Source organism: Mirounga leonina, unplaced genomic scaffold, assembly GCF_011800145.1.
Source record: "Mirounga leonina isolate KUSES-001 unplaced genomic scaffold, KU_Mleo_1.0 Mir_154, whole genome shotgun sequence".
Lineage (NCBI taxonomy): Eukaryota > Metazoa > Chordata > Mammalia > Carnivora > Phocidae > Mirounga > Mirounga leonina.
In genome coordinates, this window is record NW_023270389.1 from 37748879 (window position 1) to 37770951 (window position 22073).

A 22073-nucleotide genomic window follows, 5' to 3' on the forward strand; every position below is an offset into this window, starting at 1 on the left:
TTTTATATATGAATATTTATCCCTGAGATGTTATCCCTTGAAAAATTTAGTTTGATGTCTTCTTCAAAGGGAACACTATTATTAAGGAGGCTGCCAAAATGTACTGCAAACACTTACCTGTCTTTTCTACTTTTGGTAACTGCTGTACCTCATACACACAGTTCTGTGAGATACCTAGGTTTGGGGGCCAAATTGGAATAGATAAAATTCTTTGTCCCCGTGAAGACTGTTCCTGGCCAGATACCTAAACAAAATTTCAACAGGTATCTTAAGTGAATAGATTTTAAATAGTTTATGTATTGAAAAGTTTATGTCTTAAATAAGAGGAAATCCAAGAATGGTAAATATTACCCTTTATTCATCAGAGTAAGTGATTATTTGTGCTTATGAACTCTTGTTCAAATACAATTCAGAAAGCAGTTACTGTTTACATAAAAATGGCAATATTTTCCTTTCCTGCACATGTCTTTCCAATTGGAACATCTATATGATCTATAACTTTGGATTAATACTGCCCCTCCTTTTTTGCTACCTGCAATTACACTAATATAAAATCTTATGTACTTGATCTAACTATTATATAAAATACTAAGGGAGATCAACTCTTATAAAAGTTTAAAACTATCACTCAAACCTCAGTGGTCGAGAGTTGTATTTTGGTTAAAACCCTGGAGATCAAATGATCTGAAGCAAGCAACAAAAAGCACAATGAAGATAGACATGGGAGAAACATGAGATATAGTCAGCTAAGAAAATATTTACCATCATGAAAAGGAAAATGTGCATATTAAAGAAATATTAAATTACTGTTTTGCCAACTATATTGCCCACATGCAGCACTCAAAATTCTATTACACTCCCTCATGAATAGTTCCTCATTTACGAAGTCTATCAATGCTTTTTCTTCTTCTCCCCCATTTTGGATTTTTTGCTACCTGCCAATTCCTCCAAGCAGAATGCTGCCATGAATAGATGGAAAAGATGAAATTCAACCAAGTGAGCATCATTACTTATTAGTAGCTGGGGAACATCATCACAGCTTGGTAAAGCGAGGGTACTGGGTCATCCAAGGTTTTCAAACAGCCATGTGATGACTATCCTCACACTACAATGAACAGAGAGACTAAATCCGCCTCCTAATAATTGATGAAGCAAGCACTTACCTTGCCGATGGCAAGTCCTTCGTAATTCAATTTTCCTTCTTTTATAAAACTATAAAGCGGAGAACCAGGAACAGAATTAAAGTCACCACACATAATGATAGGGCAGAAGCTGCCATCTTTCTGATGGGCAACACTGGAAATCTCTGCCAGAAGCATGGCCAATTGGGTCAGCTTAATATCGCCTCGCCTTGGGTTATATAACAGATGTGTGTTAGCTACACAGACCACAGGACAGGCAGCCCTCGGAACTCTGGGCTGCAAGAGTAACACCAATCCAACATTGTCTCTGTCCAACAGAGGAACATCACGGCGGTAGAATTCCACTGGGTTCACTGATAAGAGTGAAAACTTGGAATGTTTGAAGCAAATGGCACAGCCATCAGGTTTCCTTCCTGTCCGCATCTTGTATTCACAGTGGTAACCTACGAGGAAGAAAAAAAATTTAACACAGGGACTGCCATATAAACATATATGGCAAAACACAGCTCTCCTAATATCTCCGTACAACATTTATCAAAGTGTATTCTCCCAAGCATTAATGTAGGATGCTAAGTTTGAGATTGGGTCTAGGTCCTAGGAATGCGTCTCTTTACTGGTAGACTTCAGTCCTAAAAATGCTAATGTGCATGATCAGGCTCTCATTTCCATCCCAGTAAAAGTCGTGACAAAGACAGTAAGGCCTTATGATAATCTACACCCCCCCCAGCCCCCTGACAGCCCATCTCTGACCTTTCTGCTTCTAACTCTTCCCTGCTTGCTCCACTTCACACACACCTCACCACCTGCCTTCAGGCACTTCTATCTCAGGGCACTTGCTTTGCTACTTCTGTTGCCTGAAAGGCTCTAGGTATGGCTTGTTCCTTCACCTCCGTCAAGTCTCTGCTCAAATGTTACCTTCTCTGATTGTTTAAAATTGAAATCTGGGGCGCCTGGGTGGCTCAGACGGTTAAGTGTCTGCCTTCGGCTCAGGTCATGATCCCAGGGTTCTGGGATCGAGTCCTGCATCGGGCTCCCTGCTCCTTGGGAGCCTGCTTCTCCCTCTGCTTCTCTCTCTCTGTCTCTCATGAATAAATAAATATATAAAAAAAATCCTAAAAAAAAAAAAATTGAAATCTGACCCATTCTACTTTCCTGCTCTTCTCCAAAATTACCATTACCTAATGTGTTATTTAAGTATTTATTTGGTTTACTGTCAGCCTTTCTCCACCAGAATATAGGCTCCACAAGGACAGTGACTTATCTATTTGGGTCACTGCTAGATCACCACAGCCTACAATAGTGCATAGGATATAGTAGGCATTCAAAAAATATTTGCTGAGGAATGAATGCAAAGTAGGCAGCATTTCTTAAATAGATGAACTGTTTCTCGAAGTGTTCATTCATCAAACAGGTTTTTAGCTTCTACCCACTTGTTCCTGGTAGACACTGTTATAATGATGAACCAGACAGAATGGTCCCTGATATAGAACTCAGAAACTTCGGGGTCTAGTGGTGGGTAGAGCAACTCCTGGAAAGGAATCTATTAAGAGATTCTTACATACTTTTCTGTTTGATTTAAAATTATATTATCAAGGGGCGCCTGGGTGGTGCAGTCGGTTGAGCATCTGACTCTTGGTTTTGGCTCATGTCGTGATCTCAGGATTGTGGGATCGAGCCCCACAGCAGGCTCAGCGTGCAGCCTGCTTAAGAGTCTCTCTCCTTCTGCCCCTCCCCTCCAAAAGAAATAAATCTTAAACAAAATAATAAAAAATAAAATTATATATCAACCCAAAAGTTCCCACTTAAAATATCTTAATCTTTTCCTGACCTTTTGAAATGGGTATTAAAGTTTTTCAAAATTAAGATTTTTTTTTTTTAAGATTTTATTTATTTGACAGAGAGAGACACAGTGAGAGAGGAACACAAGCAGGGGGAGTAGGAGAGGGAGAAGAAGGCTTCCTGTGGAGCAGGGAGCCTGATGCGGGGCTCGATTCCAGGACCTTGGGATCATGACCTGAGCGGAAGGCAGACGCTCAGCGACGGAGCCACCCAGGTGCCCTAAGATTTTTTTTTGCCCGGATACACCACACACATCTTTGTTAGCATGTTACACTTTAACAACACACAAATCTTTCAAAGTAAATCCAGCTAAAATAAAAGTTACATTGTACCCAAAGATTCCAAACTTGGCCTGATCTCTGCTCCATAATGATCTTCTTGAACTTCTTGCAAACAAAGTACCTTGGAAGGAAAAAAATGGCTTGAATTAAACCAGAGAGCAAATATGAAGTTTCTGGTGCTTTCATCTTTAAAAACAGGCATCTAATATTCTAAAAATCTAATGAAAGTTGAAATAAAAAGACACAATCCTTTTTCTTAAAACTATCTAATATTTTTAGATTTGATCAGTTCCCAAAAATCTGGCCTTTAATTACATGAAGCTTTCTCTCTTACTATCCAAAACTGGTATTTCCCAAAAGAAGTATTTTAAATTTACATGTTGGGATATTTTTCCTGAATTACAATGTTCATTAGTACTAAATCCTACTAGTCCTTTCTTAAGGTGATTTCTTTGAGTGTATCTAGATTTTTATAGGAATGACTTACATTTCAAATCAACGGAAATACTTACTGAATATTTAATACATTGCCAGTCCCTGTCTCAAGACTGACTGGTAAGCAGAACTTTTGAATCTTTTTTGAAAATTTAATGATTATTTATACCAATAATGATTATTTATACCAACTTTTTGGATCTTTTTTGAAAATTTAATGATTAGCAAATGACTTTTTGGAAGTCATGATACATTGTTAAAAAGTGTTCCATCACTATATTTAAAACCACCTTCCCTTCTTACCCCACAAACAAAAGGGATAAAACCATTTAGTTCACAAATGAGCTTTTCTTATGTGAAGAATTTTGATGATATTCTGCACTTACATCTGCATCAAAGTGTTTAATTTCTTTCAGAATATTGGGAAACCTAAAACTCCAGTGTAAAACTGGCCGCCGGCAGTGTCTATAAAGATGTGAATTGTCTTCCAATAAATCTTGTGAAAGTATATTATAGGACATCACTGAAAAGTCAAACGTGTTATCACTGTCTTCACATTTGGGGTCAACATTTTTGTCTCCTAGGATCTTCGTCTTGTCTTTATTATGGTTACATATATATTCCCAATGTCGTTGTATTGTGCCTGTTAAAATAGATTGAACAAAATATAAAGAATTAATGAAAAACAGACTAAATATTTTCCTGCTTGTAAGCTTTTTCTTGCCTTTTAAAAATTCCCACAGGTAATGAACAGAATGTTTTCCCCTAGGAAATGGCAACATAGCACTAAGTAACAGAAGTTGTCATCAAATTGATTATGAAGGCAGTAAAATGATATAATGACTGACCAACAGGTATAAAACAAGTTTAAAAGGATCCAGCAAGTCATTATGGAGACTGAGAGCGTGTTAATAAAGCTAGATCTATATAGTTTCTCACTTACTTAAGGTTAAGAAGTGGTTCTGCCAGACACGCTCAGCAACTTTATAACCATGGTAACATACAGTTGACCACTGAACAATGCGGGGGGTTGGGGGGTGGAGGGGAGGGTTAAGGGCATTGTGCAATTGAAAATCCGCATAAAACTTTTGACTCCTTCAAAACTTAACTACTAATAGCCTACTGTTGACTGGAAGCCTTACCAATAACATAAATAGTAGATTAACACATAACTTGTATGTTATATGTATTTTATACGGTATTCTTACAATAAAGTAGCTGAAGAAAAGACAATATTAAGAAAATCATAAAGAAAATACATTTACAGTACTGTACCGTACTTATCAAAAAAGTACACGTTTAAGTGGACCCACGCAGTTCGACTGCTGTTCAAGGGTCAACTATATCTGTATGTCACAGTTGGCTTTTCAATAAGATGATTTCACACCGTAGTTTATTTCCTATTAGTAAGATAAGATTATCAAATGATTAAATTCTAGAAATAACTCATCTCAGAATTCTGGTTTAGACATGAATGAAGGGTGTATGATGGCAATAAATGGAAGCAGTATTTAGTGGAACAATGCAGACAAAATGAACAAAGAAATCTTTTTAATGCACACCAAAGCAAAAGTTAAAGATAACATAGTTGTAGAATGCTAGTAAATGACAAGGGCTGATTGAAGAACCCAGCATGCAGCAACCAGGAATGTGTGATGGTTTACACTCTGCAAAGACACATGTACCCTGACAGTGATGAAAAGAGAATCAAAAAGCATGAGATTTTGCAACTACAGGCAATCCTCGACTTAGAAATGACCTACAACACACACACACAAATATACACACATACGCCCCTTTGATCTTGTCTCCCTCACCCCACCATGAAAGAGGATACTCTTACTGCCATGGAAGCCATGAAGAAAAATGAGGAACTTTTAGAGATTCTATGAGCTCAATAGAAGAGGAAAACAAGAAATGGGAAGAACTTGGGAAAACAGATTTGGAGATCGATTTTCAAGTATGGTTAAATTTACAGGAAAAACCTCAGCCTTAGAACATCTCCCTTTTCCTGCATGAAGGTTTTCACTATACTGGATTACAATGCCTAAGATTCTACCAATTAAAGATTAAATTAGGAAAAATAATTCTATACATACAGGAAAAACGGACCAAAAGGAAATATACCAGTATTTTTAAGAGCAGTTATCTGAGTGGAAGGATTGTAGGTGATTTTTCTAAATCTTCCACAATGATGATATATTCATAATCAGAGTATCAATATACTCCATGAGAATGCCAATAAAGTGAAATTTAAAAATACCCTCTGGTAAACAAGTTTAATAAGATTGTTTTCCTCAAAATCTAAATGCTGATAGCAGCTTCCCAGAGGGAGGAGACATTTTGACCAGAGGGTAGAAGAGAAAGATCATTTTTATGAATAGTGAGGTCTGGGTGGAACGAGGTATTGGAGACTTACAATACCATGAAGGTACTAAGAGCCTGAGGAGAAGGGTAAAGAAAAAAAGGTGGACGGAAAGAAAACCAAACAAAACAAAAGCCTTCCAGGATTACAGAACTTAGCCTGGAGCTTGTCCTATACCCAGGAAAGGGACGGAAACTATCCCCTCCTGTATCCTGCACCGAATATGGAGAATCCTACCTGCAAAGGCCCAGAACTACAGCTAATTGCACTGACTCTGCAGGACTACTCTGAGATTTGTAACAGTTTCCATGGGGAAAACAGAAACAATGGCTGACAACTGATTCTCAAGAACTAATTACCTAGAACACAATTCATTCATAAATTGGGGACTGTCTATGATGGTTTTAGCCACAAATCATAGTCTTTGTATGTATATGAAATGCAAAGGACTCTAGTCATGCAAACAAAATGCAGGCTACCATCACAAAGCACTATCCTGGTGTCACCACCATAGTAAAATATGAAAGATGAAGGTCCAGAAAAGTTGTTCGTATTTTCTTGTAAAATATGTATATGTAAGGGCACATAAATCATTGAGGTTGTATTGTCGGGACAAGCGTTTGTAAGCCAACTCTTTTTGCAATTCCATTTTTGAAATAACTGAAACCATCAGATTACCTAATGAATAGAGTGGCTTTCAAACTTCTAGACTTTGTACAACTCTCGCATTACTTTTCATGTCATGACCATCAACTGCTGGTATACTGGAGCTGGGGTGATGGGGTAAATACATATTTTCTCCTGACCACATTTGCTTTTAATAAACATACAGAAATGTGTTTGAATGCTAGGGTTCCATGGAAGACAATTTGAAGACGCCTGACAGAGATGACAGTCTTTGGCCTTCATATACTTCACAACATAAATTCACACTACAAAAGCTTATATACCTTCCATGTCAGGAGGAACAAGGTGATCACAGCAGAGAAGACAGATGAATCAAAGAAAGTAAGCAATAGGCCTGATCAGGTTTTTAGGGTGCCTAATTAAAAAGTCATAATTGTGTCACACAAATCCTTCAAATGCCACTTTAAAGTGACAGGCAAGTTAGAAGGCTGTTCTCTTGATGGAAAAGTATTAGTGAATTATCGGAAGTCACAAATATGGCTTAACGAAGAGCATTTTCCTTATTCACAACACCTAGGAAGAACGGACATATAAAGAGTCAGGTCGCAATCAAAGTTTATCAGTATGTAAATGTAATCCCCCATCCGTTAAAGGGAAAACCACCACGATTTTCTGAGTACCTACTATGAAGCCGACAGTGTATTAGGCACTTTGACATGTCTCATTTCATCCTCAACAGGCGTTCAAAGTGGGCATTATTTGACACTAGGAAACCAAGGAGCAGAGAGGTTCCATAACCTGTCCAAGTTCACACAATTAGTGGTGGAGCAGAATGAGAGCAGGGAGTGGTTCCCGAGCCCATGCTTGTCAGTACGCCACAGCTCCACCTAAGAGCACACCAGATTTACAAAAGGCTAAACCAGAGAGCAGTGTGCTGACCTGATGAACAATGAATACGGGAAGGAAAAGCAATCTCATGTCTCCATACAGCCCTAGACTTACAGGTTATGGACTGACTGTTCGTAGGAACCTAATTTTAATGCCTCTAACACCTTTCATTCGTTCAAACGAATATTTGTTGATGAACACATGCTGTGGTCAAGTATTATAAAAATAGATTTTCACTTGCAGTGCTTAAAATTTCTACTCAAATGTGTAGCAGAATTTTCACTTAAAAGATCACGAACTAATCTTCGAGCTAACCTAGCTCTGACTTCCAAGTGAGACTCACTTTGCGTGTTTTCCTTTGACAAACTTATGTGAGCTCCCTACACATTAACACCTACAGAGTCTATTTCCAAATACCTTCAGAGGAATTATCTTCACTGAAAACCACAGCTCGTAAGAAAGACAACTCAAAATTCTACTTAGGTAATTCATATATACTTGAGGGAGGAGCAGGGCTGGCAGCACAAAGGAAGTCTCGTGAATTGTTTGGAGTAAGAAGAATGACAAAACTAGAAATGATCAACATAATTAGAAAAATATTATTTCTCCCAAGTTGAATAAGATGTCGTCCCCTTCTTAAAAGATAAAACTTCCCACAGTCTCTCAAGATTATATCAACAGAACCCACTATGAGAAATATACTGAATAAGCTAAACTCTTATTCTGTAAGAAAATATCTTTCATTTATGATTGCATCTATTTAAGAATATCCTTTTGTCTTACATAAAAAAGTTAGCATTAAACTGGCTGGCTCAGTTGGTAGAGCATGCAACTCTTGATCTTGGGGTTGTTTGAGTCCCACATTGGGTGTGGAGATTACTTAAAAATAAAATCTTCAAAATAAATAAATAAAAACATGAAATTTAATTTTTTAAATAGATATGTGAACTCCCAAGAACATATACCAATTTCTAGGAAGTCTAAGGACCTCTGTTTTAAAAACAATGGATTTGATAATTATTCTTAAATTAAATTTAATGTTTTAATTTAGCCCTACATTCTTTCCCAACCTTATTCTCTCTCTAGTTTCTTCTATATTTACTGCCAGGAATACACAATAAAAAATAAAAATAGATATAAATAAAGACTTAAGTTAAAAAAAATCACCTCCTTTTTCCTAACGGAAAACTACTAGCTGAAAATAAATACTAAACCCCTCCAAAATCCGGAGGAGGTTTTAAGGATTATTAGATAGTAAAGTTTCAATAACTCTACGGCTTCTATTTCTGCACCAAGATAAACGTCACCTTTACCTTGGTGTTTTCTTCGTTTTGATGAAGGCTCATCTCCCTCAGAGTTCATGATGTAACTAGAGAGATGAATCAAAGAGGTCTGGCTCAGGTTGTCAGGTCTCCAGTTCCAGTACTGAAACGGAGTTCTAGACTCAAACAAACAAGGTGGTCTCCAATTTAGTGAAAAATGCCTACTACTGAAGTATGGGTAAGGAGCACGAGAATAATGTCCAGGCCACCTCATACAACTAGAAATATGTCTGTTCCAGCAACACCTTTGCAGATTCTCCCACGGTGTCGTCCAATCTCTGCCCAGACTCTTCTGGTGATGGGGTAACATGGGGTATCTAAAAGAAATAAATACACTCCTTGAGGCACCACTATTTGTTCACGCTATAGCACCCAAAATCCAAATCTGTTTCCTCAAGGGAAGATAATGTCTAATATTTAAAATCTGACTTCTAAATCATGAAGGATGGGTGGGAGGGGAACAGCCATGATTTAATTATTAGTAGCAACAGTCTCAAAACTCTCCCTAAACACCTATGAATGGTATTCGAAATACTTAACATAGAATACCAGCCTCCCAAAATACCACACACACTTCAAAAAGTCCTCAGTTCACCTGAGAGATTAACCAACCATCAAACTGGTTTTCAGAGTAGCTTTCTAATATCTAGTAAACTCTATGCAAAAATAAAATCCACAGCAAATGTAATACTTGATTCAATATGGAACACTTAAGCTGAATACAATTAAAGCCAATCTCTCCTCCAACTTGGGTTTAGAGTAGAAACATGTTTCTGAGCAGCTTTTTACACCAAGATTACATTTTCCAAACATTTGTATAGCTAAGAAAACAAAAACCTATCACAACTTCACAAAACTACCTCTCTGGCTAATCAGTAGATGGATAATTTATTTTTCCATCCTTTTTTATTTTTTTAAGGCATGCTTCTCCTTGAGGGTAATGAAATGGGATAGCGATTACTTATTAATAATTCACCAATACTTCAAACCCAACAGCACCAATGTACTGATCGTCCAAAATATCTCCAAAGTAGTGTTACCATTAACTTGAATAAATATGTTGCTCTCCAGCTCTCTTAAGAAACAATGCAACTTAAGCACCATCTTCTCACCATACTATTCTGGCCAGATTTTGGATTCAGAGGACTTCTATCCTTTCCCAGAATTCATTAAAGGTACACTTCCAAGATAGTGTTAATATTGTCCACTTCTACCACCGAAGAAATTTTGCTTAAACTGTATTTACGGTTACTTGACTTTTATATATTCATTTTAAAGGCATTTAAATTTTTTATGATATATTTTTGTTGTTTATGCATTCTCAAATCGTTCTCTAAATTCAACTTAATTGTAAATCTTTAAAGGCATGACATGGGCAGATTATTCTGCTTTGTGACAACTCTGAAAGCCACAGAGATTTAGGTGCTTGCTCCATATCTTTTCTATCCTAATAGGCTACCGTATTGAAATATAAAACTTGTGCTACAAAACTTATTCTCTATATTTGTAGTTACTTATATAGACGTCTTTTTCTCAAGATGATGAGCTCCTTCAAGGCCAGAGCTTTCTTATTCATTTTCACCCGGTCTCTCCCCCCACAAGTGCCTAGCACAGTGCCTGGCATACAGCTGGTACTCAGGAAAACACTGAACTGAATTGTCATCAAGCCCCGGACTATAGATTAAAACCAGATCCCCGTAACTTATATAATAATCAATACAGTGTTGTGTTTCCCAGGTGCGGTACACCAGTCCATTTCACATGATACACAATGAAACTTTTTGATTTTTCACATCTAAGTATTTATTAGAAAAAACCCATAATGAGTACGTCAAACCCAAGGTTTCGTGGATACTGCTTAGGGCGACGCTAATATAGGCAGCATTACTGAAGTGCCTTTCTAAAAAAAAAAAAGAGAGAGAGAGACAATTTCAAGAAAAAATGTAGTACACAGAAGTGTGGAACGAGAATTTGGTAATAAACCGTAAAGTCTGGTATATAAATGACTGAAGTGGGAGAGACACTGACACCACAAACAAACCCCTGGGCGTGCGTGCGATGCGCGCGCCTGCCTCGGGGTCAGGCCGCCCCGGGACCTACGGCGGACCGGCCGCCTCCCCGCCGACGCTCAGCTCCCTGCGGGTGTAAGGCCTGGAAGGAGGCCGGCGATCGGGGGGCTAGGGCTGGCTCCGAGGCAGGGCAGGGGAAGCGGGCCGGGGCTCCAAGGCCCAACCAGGTCGGGAAGGCACGAGCCCTGCCGGCGACCGATCGCCCCGGGCCCGGCCCGGCCCCCGTCCGCTGAGCGCCCCGCCGGCTGCGCGCCGGGTTTACCTATCCCTCGGGGTCTCCGGAGGCTCGTCCCCGCGGCACCGCCGCCCGGACCCTCTTCCTCCTTTCTCCCCCAGCCCGCCCCGCCCCAGGTTAACCCGGGCCGCCCGCCCCCGCTCCTCCCTCCTGCCACCCAGCCCTACTGACCGGCCTCTCCCCACCACACAGCGGCCGTAGCCCCTCCTCACACAGCGCCACGCTTCCATCTTCCCCCCTGCGGGCGTCCAATTCCCAGGCCCGGGGCTCCGCTTCAACCTCTACACCCGATCTGGCGGCCGAAAGCACCCGGGGCTCCCCATCACTAGACGTCGGGACTCCGGGCCCGCCTGCAAGGCATGCTGGGAAGCTCAGGCTCGCCGGCCGCCAAGTCCCCATCTTGCGCCGCGAAAGTCTCGGAATTGCTTCAACACCGAATTGCGTTCAAGTGGCATGCGCAGAGTGTGGGGAAGCCTGCGCAGCCATTTCGGAATAGGGCAAACAACCGACCTCTGCCTTAAAGAAACAAGAACTGAACCAAGGGCTGAACAGCTTTGTAAAGGCTTACGGGAGGGTACGGGGTGGTTGACTGCGTGAGAGCTAAGAAGAAAAAAGTATATGTTTTAGCGTATTTTTATTATATCCTTGGGAGATTCAAAAGGCGGATGCCCGAGGTGGGGAAATACCCTTGTCTCTGTTCCCGTAGAACTGTGGTACCAGGGATTTTTGCAGTTAATTTTGTGGGAACACAGCCGCAGGGGTCACTTTTAAGTGTATGTGTGTGTCCTGTGTGTCTTCTCAAATTTAGTATAGGACTCTAGATTATTAGAAAGCATTATTTAAGCGGAGACCCTTCCGAGAGGGACAGAGACAGAGAAACTGAGGAAGACGGAAGAATAAACTGGGGAGGTGGGGAAAGGGTACTGGAAGGCAGAATCACTGCTTTTGTAGGCTCTTTGGGAGAGCAGCATAGTAATTTATCGGGAAGGCTTTTTTGGTTCTCATATCTTAATGAGAAAATCAGATGCATTTGAAAAGCATTTTCCCTCAGTATAAATATAGTTGATTGCTATCATTTGTGGTAGTTATGTTCTCTAAAGTTACTGCCAACTGAATTAGCAAATACTGAACCATTGCCTCTAGTGGAAATATAGGGGTTCCCGTGAGCCTCTGGTCATATTTTAGTCACCTAATCGATACATAACATAACATAACATAACATAACATAACATAACATAACATAACATAGCACTATAACTCAGGCATGAGTGAAGCTTATCTAACCCATGTATTTTCTCTGCAAGGCACATCACAGACGTCTTGTGCTTAGCAACACTAGAAAGCACTTCAGAACTGCACTTGGGGGGCCATTTTAAACAGAATCACCAACAAAAAGCACAAAAACGTGAAAAACATGGTACTAAATAGACTGTGAAGAGGACACTTGTTTATAGTGTGGGAGCTGAAACAAGAAGGCAAGCTTCGTTTCCTTCAACCTCACCTGGGAACATGCAGGTTGGACAACTAAACTTTTCACCACTCTGCATTTGTCCATGAATGATTGCAAAAGCACTTGCGGGGGCACCTGGGTAGCTCAGTCCGTTAAGCATCAGACTCTGGATTTGGGCTCAGGTCACAATCTCAGGGTTGTGAAATCGAACCCCCTGTGGGCCTCCATGCTGAGTGTGGAGCTTGCTTAAGATTCCCTCTCTCTCAAAAAAAAAAAAAAAAAAAAAGCACTTGCAAGTATTGATTTTGGAGTTACAGATACATTTTAGTAAGTAGGCAAAATTCACAAATACATAATGCATGAATAGTGCTGGTCAGATGTATTTCTATTTTATACAGCCCTATTTTCTGGTTGTACTCAAATTTTTGCAGTTTATTAAATGAATTGACTGGTATCTTGTATGTCTTAACTCTGTGATAAGATTGTAAGTATCTTATGAGCAAGGACAATGACCCATTATTTTCAAAATTTACCTCACCTAGTGCTGTGCTAGGTACACAATAGATTGTAGATAAGGTATTTTTGAATGAATGGTTAACACAGGACCAGAATTAGAGCAGATCTGTGAATGAACAGATACTTCTCCCTCTAGTACATGCTATAACCTCTGGTTTGTGATGTGTAGGAGAAATGTAGCACTTTGAAATAATAAAAAGAGATTAATGGATGTTAGAATGCTGGAGTTTGGAGGATTGTCTGATCCTAAAAGATATTCACCTTTATCTTGAATGACTATTTTAGAATTCTGTAGTGATTAATGTTAAATTGTCGAGAACTGATGGTAATTCCAATGATTATTATCTATGAACACGTGAATGATTTCTATTCAATGGGGGGAGAACTCTCCTCTTCTGTAGAAAAGCCAGTTTTGCATCCATTTGCAAAGTCAATATTACTGATCTGTAAATTGTCTGCTTTTTGGATTCTCCTGGAACAGACTGTAACATCTCTCTGATTCCTTTATTCAATAAGTTAAATAAAATCATTTTGTATAACTTTACTTTTTTTTTTTTTAGAATTATCCTTTAACAGTTTTGCAATTTCCACCAAGATGCCCAATGTATTCATCTGACAGAAACAGATGAACTTATGACCAAAGAGGTGTGCCTCATGGATTGCCAAGTCCAGGTATTTCTTTTCTTGCTCCCATGTGAATCTGAAGCACAACAGAATTTTTTTAATTAAAATTTTTTAGGTAGCCTCCATGCCCAGCGCAGAGCCCAAAGCGGGGCTCCAATTCACAACCCTGAGATCAAGACCCGAGCTGAGGGGTGCCTCAGCTGAGGGGCGCCTCAGTTGGTTGAGTGTCTGCTTTCGGCTCAGGTCATGATCCTGGGGTCCTGGCATCGAGTCGGGCTCCCTGCTCAGTGGGGAGTCTGTTTCTCCCTCAACCCCCTCCCCACTGCTCGCGATCTCTCTCTCTCTCACTCACTCTCTCTCAAATAAATAAATAAAATCTTTAAAAAAAAAAAAAAAAAAAGACCGGAGCTGAGATCAAGAGATGGATGCTCAATGACTGAGTCACCCAGACGCCCCTCAACAGAATTTTTTTAAATCTCTGTTTTCCTAATTTTAATTTTCTTCTCTACCAGTTTTGTGTTTTGGTTTATATATTGACGATAGATTATGTCCCTCTAGTGGCAGCAGTAATCAGCAATTTGGTAATATGGTCTGACCATTGGTGATCTCTGTAATAGGATTAATGATTTCTAGAGATCTATTTTCTATTGAATGAGAGATAGCAGAGAATCTGGTTTAATAGTCTTGTCTGTCTGTCTATTTTGAGCCCAAGAATTCTGTGCCCGCTGGGAAAAACAGGTCTTTGGTATCTGGACTAGTGAGTTTTTGTGCTTCTGTGTTGACTCTTTTTTTTTTTTTTTTTAAAGAAAGATTTTATTTATTTATTTAACTGACAGAGAGAGAGAGACAGCTAGAGAAAGAACACAAGCAGGAGGAGTGGGAGAGGGAGAAAAAGGCTTCCCACCAAGCAGGGAGCCTGATGCGGGGCTCGATCCCAGGACCCTGGGATCATGACCTGAGCTGAAGGCAGCCGCTTTGTGTTGACCCTTCTGTGTTGACTCTTGACCCATGGCTGAAACTGTAGAATCAAAGCCATAAACTCTCCATATGTCTGTGTGTCTATGTGTCTGTTATTCATGGAGGGCTTTATCTTTTATTATATGACTATGAGATGTCCTACATATGGAAGATATTAATAAGTTAAATTATGAAGTTTATTTTATTAAAGGAGCTGTGTTCTGATTGGCTTATAGAGATAAATTAGCACTTCTAAAATTTTTTTAAAAGACTTTATTTTTAAACTAATCTTCTACACCCAATGTGGGGCTCAAACCCACAACCCCAAGATCAAGAGTTGCATGGTCCACCAACTGAGCCGGCCAGGTGCCCCAGCACTTCTATAAATTTAATTCCTAAAATTGCCTGGAAAAAAAAGAATTAGAAATACTTTAATTGTGATGTACTTAAAATAATATATTATTCTTATAGAAACTAATAGAAATGTTTTAAGAATCAAAATTTACATAATTAAGGTCAGTCTCTAGGGAGCAGGTGATTTCTTTCTTGAAATAGTTTAATGCTAACAAGATATGAGCAGACACTGTTTGATGTTTCAAAATACCATCTCATCATAATTGCACAGATAGCCAGGGATTGAGGCAGTGAAGAAGGATAGTCAAGAAAACCTCAGGGTCCAAGGTCTCTACTAAACGGAAACCAAGCTTTTTGGACAAGCGTACAGATACTCATCTGTTACTCAGGAGACTGCTTAAGAGCTCAGGATCTTGAATTGAGTGGGCTAGGATGTGAATAGCAAATATGGCAAAAAGTGTGAGTTAATAAACCTCATCCAGAGGGACTGGTTTTTCAAAGAAAGTGGAAGTGCTTGAAATCCCACATTTCTGTGATACGGGAACTTTCAAGAATTCTGTGGGGGGGGGGCGCCTGGGTGGCTCAGTTGGTTAAGTGACTGCCTTCGGCTCAGGTCATGATCCTGGAGTCCCTGGATCGAGTCCCGCATCGGGCTCCCTGCTCGGCAGGGAGTCTGCTTCTCCCTCTGACCCTCCCCCCTCTCATGTGCTTGCTCTCTCTCATTCTCTCTCTCTCAAATAAATAAATAAAATCTTTAAAAAAAAAAAAAAAAGAATTCTGTGTGGGAAAGGGCACAACTCTTTAATATCCAGACTGGTGAGTTTTTGTGTTTCTGTGTTTACTCTTGATCTATGAACATTGTTCTTCCTGCCCAAAACTAAAGTGGGTAAGACTGCCTCTCTCTTTTACTGAAACTGCCAAGGCTGAATTTGGAGCAGAGAGGAGAATGGAGAGATGCAATGGCATGAAGTCAGAGAGTGTCTCTCCTCCTGAGGAGTAAGTCACAAGTGGAGGCACTTTTCAGAGTGCAACAGAGGTACAGTGAAGCTCCTGAAGTAATTAAGGACTGTGCAACTAGAAATAGAGATGGCTAGAGCTATAGAAATGTGGCAGAAGAGAAAATACTACTAAAAATACACATTTTGAACAACAGCAGAGAGACTTAGAATTATTTGAAAATTGTTTTTCAAATCCTTGGGCAGGGAAGTGACCATTTCAGTGTCTGTTCTAGGACATCCAGATTCGATCAGCCAACAAGGCAGAGCCAGGAGACAGAAGAAAAGTCTAGAACAGACTGAAACAGAAACATTTTACTTTGACACATCTAGAGAAGGCCTTCAACTAGTTCCAGAGGACAGGAGGAATCAACATTCCCATGGGGATTACGGAGGGCACTTGAAATAATGAGACCTGGGTGTTGGATGCAACTGATGAACCACCGAATTCTACCTCTGAAACTAATAATACAGTATATGTTAATTAAATTGAATTTAAATAAAAATTTTTTTTAAAAAGAGATCTACTTTGTATATATGGAATTGTTTTTGTTTATTCTGATTGGTAGTCTGTGTGTACTTTTCATTCTGAAGATTACTTTGTTCAATTCAGAAATACTGACCCCATTATTTCTGTGCATTTTGTTTTTCCACCATTTCCTCTATTATCTTTTTCTGGAATTCCTATTAGATCACTATTAAAGCCTCTTTAATTCTTTTGTCTTCTGACTACTCTTAACCACTCCTCCTGTCTGCCTCCTTGTCTTTCTTCTTCTTTTCATCTTGTCTCTCTATGCTGAAGTCTGGGTGAATTCTCAGTTCTATTAATTTACTAAATTTTTTCTTCAACTGAGACCACTCTAGAGTGTATTTTGTCTGTTGAGTGTTCATTTCAATGACTATATTTTGTTATTTCCAGCATTTCTAGTAGATGCTTTTCCACATCAACCTTTTTTATTTCTCCTTGCTTTTATAATTATTTGTATTTTTTCTTTTAACTTTCTCAGAGAAGACTAAACATGCTTATTTAAAACTCATTTTCAGATCATTCTCTTATGTCCATTTCACCTGGAATGAATTTATCTCCTCTCTTTTATTCTTGTTGTTCACTGTTCTGAATATGAATTTCCTTATATGTTTTGGAATTTTGATATGCAGACATCCTGATTAGGAAATTTGTTTTTCCTTTCTTGCTCTTTGTTAACTCTTAGTTGCCTCCCATTTTTGCCCAAGGGACTCCCAGACTAGAATCAGGTCTTTTATTACTGGCTTAGTCTTGTCTGGTTATGCTATTTTTTTTTTTTAAGATTTTATTTATTTTTTGACAGAGAGAGAGACAGCGAGAGAGGGAACACAAGCAGGGGGAGTGGGAGAGGGAGAAGCAGACTTCCTGTGGGACAGGGAGCCCGATGTGGGGCTCGATCCCAGGACCCTGGGATCATGACCTGAGCCGAAGGCAGACGCTTAATGACTGAGCCACCCAGGCGCCTTGGTTATGCTATTAAGAGATATTACAGATCCAGTCTCTGAACTAGTGGACAGCTTGGCCCAAGTCCTAGATTTGGTGCTGTGTCACCTTTCTCCTGCCTCCCTAAGCGATGGCTCTGGAAGCAGTCACTGCAGCCTTTTTCAACTTTTTTCATGGGTGAAGAAGCCCCTAGTTTTAGCAGTGAGCCTGAAACCATCCCTTCCCTTCCTTGGGAGGACTTTTGATCCCCGTGCCCAGCAGGAAAAATTCCTAGATGGGGAGCCCAGCAGGCCTCAGCTTTGGTGTTCTGAGCCTCAGAGAGTTTTATATTGGTTCTGAGCATGATCACTGTTCTTTGTTTGTTTCTTAATTTCCCTTTTTATATTTTATGTCTCATTACTATGTGCATGGAGCAGAGGATGTCTTCAAAGCAAGAACTTACAAGGTATCTTAGCTGGAAGTAAAAATATATTGCATTATATATTGCATTATGGTCCAGAAACAATTTGTTTATAAGTGCAAAGTCTGTGCCTCAAGATTTATGAGGACATTGAGACTCAATGTAACATAGGAAATGGGAAGACTCTCAAAGAGTCAAATAGACCTGGGTTTTAACACAGACCCTGACACCTTCCAGCTGTGGAATTAGCAAATATATTATCTCCTTGATAACAGTTATTTCACCTCTAAAATTGGGATAATAATGCCTATGAAATATTGTGAAACTTAAATAAAATGGTAGCTGTGAAGTATCTGTTATAAGACAGAGAGGAAGAAATGTGTTTTTTTTCCATTTTACATCAACTTTGTAGGCAAAATAAACTTGAATGCATAAACTTGGTTAAGTAAACTAGCATCTACTGAGTAGATAATACACATATAGCAGAACTTTATGAAGACCCTTTGGGAAATAGTACGAAGGAAATTAAAAATAGCAGATAAAAATGTTATCAAGTCAAATGAAAAGTAATGTAGTGTGATTTAATAGGTAATAGAAATATCCATCTGAGGGGCACCTGGATGGCTCATCCAACTCTTGATTTCAGCTCAGATCATGATCTCAGGGTCCTGGGATTGAGCCCTGAGTCAGGCTCCGTGCTCAGCAGGAGTTTGCTTGAGGATTCTCTCTCTCTCCCCCTCCCCCAGCTTGGGTGCACGCGCGGGCACTCTCTCTCTCTCAAATAGATAAATCCTTAAAAAAAAGAGAAATATCCACCTGATACCTTCAGATTTTTAAGCCAAAGATGTGTATGCTAATGTATAATAACCCTATTTTGAGCTATTAATTGATGTAAATTTCTCCTGCTTGTCAAGAAAGTTTGTATCCTTGGGCGCCTGGGTGGCTCAGTCGGTTAAGCGACTGCCTTCGGCTCAGGTCATGATCCCGCGGTCCTGGGATTGAGCCCCACGTTGGGCTCCCTGCTCAGCGGGGAGTCTGCTTCTCCCTCTCCCTCTGCCTGCCACTCCCCCTGCTTGTGCTCTCTATCTCTCTGACAAATAAATAAATAAAATCTTTAAAAAAAAAAAAAAGAAAGTTTGTAACCTTTGTTAATGAAAACTTCCTAACTAGTGAAGTTACATATACATAAAGGTGCAAAACATTTACATATAAATATGGGGTATAAAAATGACTTTTACCCCTTTGCCCTTAAAAAACAATATTTGGCCACATGTGGATTTGCAAGGAAAAGCTAAAAAAAAAAAAGATGTAAATCCAAATTTGAAATGTCTCTCAACTCCCACACATGTTCTTATACATCACTTTCAACCTCCAAATTCTGAAAAATGTTTCTGTATAGTCTATCAACTCTCTCAATAAAAATATCCCAGGTTGTCATGGTGACATAGTTCTTTCCCCTGCAGAACCTTGTAGTCTGGTGCAGTGGTTTCCTAATTCTTTATGATTGTGGAATGTTTCCTTTTCTTTCATACCATTTCTCATTTTTTCAACCTAATGTTACATCTTAGCCTACTGGAGTGGTGGCAAACTCAAGATTTAATTGAAATAGGGAAGATTTAAATAATGGTCTTATAATAAGTAAATTAGCCTGGAAAGCTGATGGACTCCTCCATGAGTGTATATTCTGCAGTAGTCATTGATGAAAACATTACAGCACCCCAGCCCTTGCTAGAACTTGTTTCTTTCCTAACGTACCGGCTGATGAAATTAAGAACTCTTGATGTCCAGGCTTTTAAAACAGAGGTACAATTATAGGAACTTGGTAATCAGGATATGAAATTCAGGTTAGCCTTTTTCTCTTCTCTACCCTAAACCCTTTCTTATTCCCATCTCTTAGTCCTGAATGTGGGCTTTGCGGACTTGTGAGTCCCTATAGTGGAGAGATTTGTGGATGTTATGGAATTGAGCTCATCTCTGACAAATGATCTTGATGCCTGGCTTGGTTTGTTTTAGGGCTCCTAGAGTTATCTTTCTGGGAAGGTATTAAGGAGTAAGAGCAGACCCCAGCTGGGGTTCCTTGGACACAGAGGAGAATGAAGAGACTGAGCAATGGAGCGTCAGAGGAGAGCATCAGAAAGCTGCACATAAGAAATAGCAAAAACACGCTCTGTGGTTGTTTGATACCTATTTGAAGAGATGAACCATGTTTTTTGTTTGTCTAAATAATGAATAAATCAATGGCTATTTGGTGGTGACTTTACCAAGTATTTTGACTCCACACATGCCCAAACTAGACATCTAGCTGGGAGGAGTCCTTTGTGAAGGCTAACATCAAAGTGTAAGGTAGGTATTAACTTTTTTTTTTAATGCATTTTTAGTTCATAAACAGTTACCTTAAGACTGAGAAATCTGGGATCATGGATGTCAAAAAAAGATTTAAGGGAATCTTTGAGTTATTACAATATTTTAAAAAATCTCCTAGAAACTGAAGAAAATTCTGTGACAAGGAAGCAAAAGTTTACCAAACCCTCGAGTTTCTTTGCTTTTGACTGAGCTTAATATGGGTACATTTATTTGTTCTTTCATCCACTCAGAAGCTCAGATCAGTAGTTATTTGTCTGTGACTTTGGCAAAGAAGAAAACCACATAATTGTAACTTAACATATTTTAATTGGCTAAGCAGGAAAAAAATATTTAGAGCTTTGGAATTCATGCATTTAGCAAATACCTCTTATCTTTATGCCACAGCAATAGATACTGGAGATACAAATATAAAGGAAAAAGAGCCTCTGCCTTTAAGGAGCTCACAATGTAGTGGAATAAAAACATGTCAGCCTTAAATTAGCCTAAACGACATATCACTACTCTGTAATAGGTGTTATAGTAGAAATATAGAATAGAGATGTAGTAGCAGAGAGGAAAGAGCACCTAATTCTCCTTGAAAGGGAAATGGGGGGGCTGTGAAAGAGGGCTTCAGGGAGAAACTAGTCCTTGTGTGAGCTGATTCCAGAAGGCTGGTTGGAGGTGATGGGAGGTGGGGGTTTCAAAAGAAACAGCGGGCTGGAAGATCTGGAGGTGTGAAATAGCAAAGGGTTTGGCTGAAACCCAGAGAAATGAGATAATAGGTGAGCAGGGACCGGACATGATGAACCCAAAAATCGTGACAGAAAAATCATGGTAACAAGACCCACAGAGGAATAACATAATGACATATTCTTTTTAAAATGGATAATTTTAATGGGACTATGAAGGATGAATTGGAGGGAGCTAGGAAGACCAGGGTAGTTTTTATTTCTTTAAAGGTTTAAGAAACTTACTAATTGGGTACAACATACACACAAAATACATAATTCTTAAATGTTCAGCTTGATAAATGTTTTCATGTGTATATACTTATGTAACTGCTAACCAGATCGTGAAATTTCCAGTGTCCCAGAAGAGCCTCTCATGTGCTTCTCAGGCAATACTCATTGTTTATCTTTCACCCCCCACCTCCACCCTCTGGGGATAGACACTATTCTGACTTCTATCACCATAGAATAGTTTTAGTTGTTTTTGGGTTTCATATGAATGGAATTGTAGAGTATGTACTCTTATGTCTGGTTTCTTCTGCTCAACATTATGTGTGTACATTCATCCTTGTTGACACATGTAGCAGGAGTTCAGTCTTTCTAATTGCTGTATAAATTTCATAGTATGATTTTATTCCACATTTAACATCCATTTTACTGATAATCGACACTTGGGTTCTGGCAAATTTTGGGACCTTCTGAATAATCTACAAACTTTCTTATGTGTGTCTTTTTTTTTACTGGATATACCCACTCACTTTTCTTGGGTATATATATCCGGGAATGAAACACCTATTATCAGTATTTTTACCTTTAGTTATCTTGGGACGACCATCTTTTAAGTGGACATTTGGGTTGTTTCCATTTGGGAGCTATTATAAATAAAGCTGCTATAAATATTCACATGTAGGTCTTCATATGGATATGTGTATTCATTTCTCTTGGGTAAAATACCTTGGGGTGAGATTGCTGGGATATATAGTAAGTGTATGCTTAACTTTATAAGAAACTGCCAAATTGTTTTCCAGCATGTCT

At 39.2% G+C, this 22073-nt stretch overlaps 1 protein-coding gene across 6 annotated transcripts in view; it reads right to left on the bottom strand.

The window, feature by feature from the left end:
• The window catches only part of ANGEL2 (angel homolog 2), a 38991-nt gene that overhangs the window by 5336 nt on the left and 11582 nt on the right, over positions 1-22073 (bottom strand). Inside the window, exons 1-6 of one of the 6 annotated variants that reach the window (XM_035010527.1) lie at positions 11375-11566; positions 8891-9216; positions 4084-4340; positions 3314-3383; positions 1164-1585; positions 118-244 (exon numbers count right to left, since the gene is read on the bottom strand). In XM_035010527.1, the coding sequence (XP_034866418.1) occupies positions 118-244; positions 1164-1585; positions 3314-3383; positions 4084-4340; positions 8891-9216; positions 11375-11433 (1261 nt within the window). In that variant the 5' untranslated portion in view covers positions 11434-11566. Of the gene's footprint in view, positions 1-117; positions 245-1163; positions 1586-3313; positions 3384-4083; positions 4341-8890; positions 9217-11230; positions 11288-11374; positions 11602-22073 lie in introns of those variants that run through there. The other 5 variants (XM_035010530.1, XM_035010529.1, XM_035010528.1 and 2 more) reach the window with 5 other exon arrangements.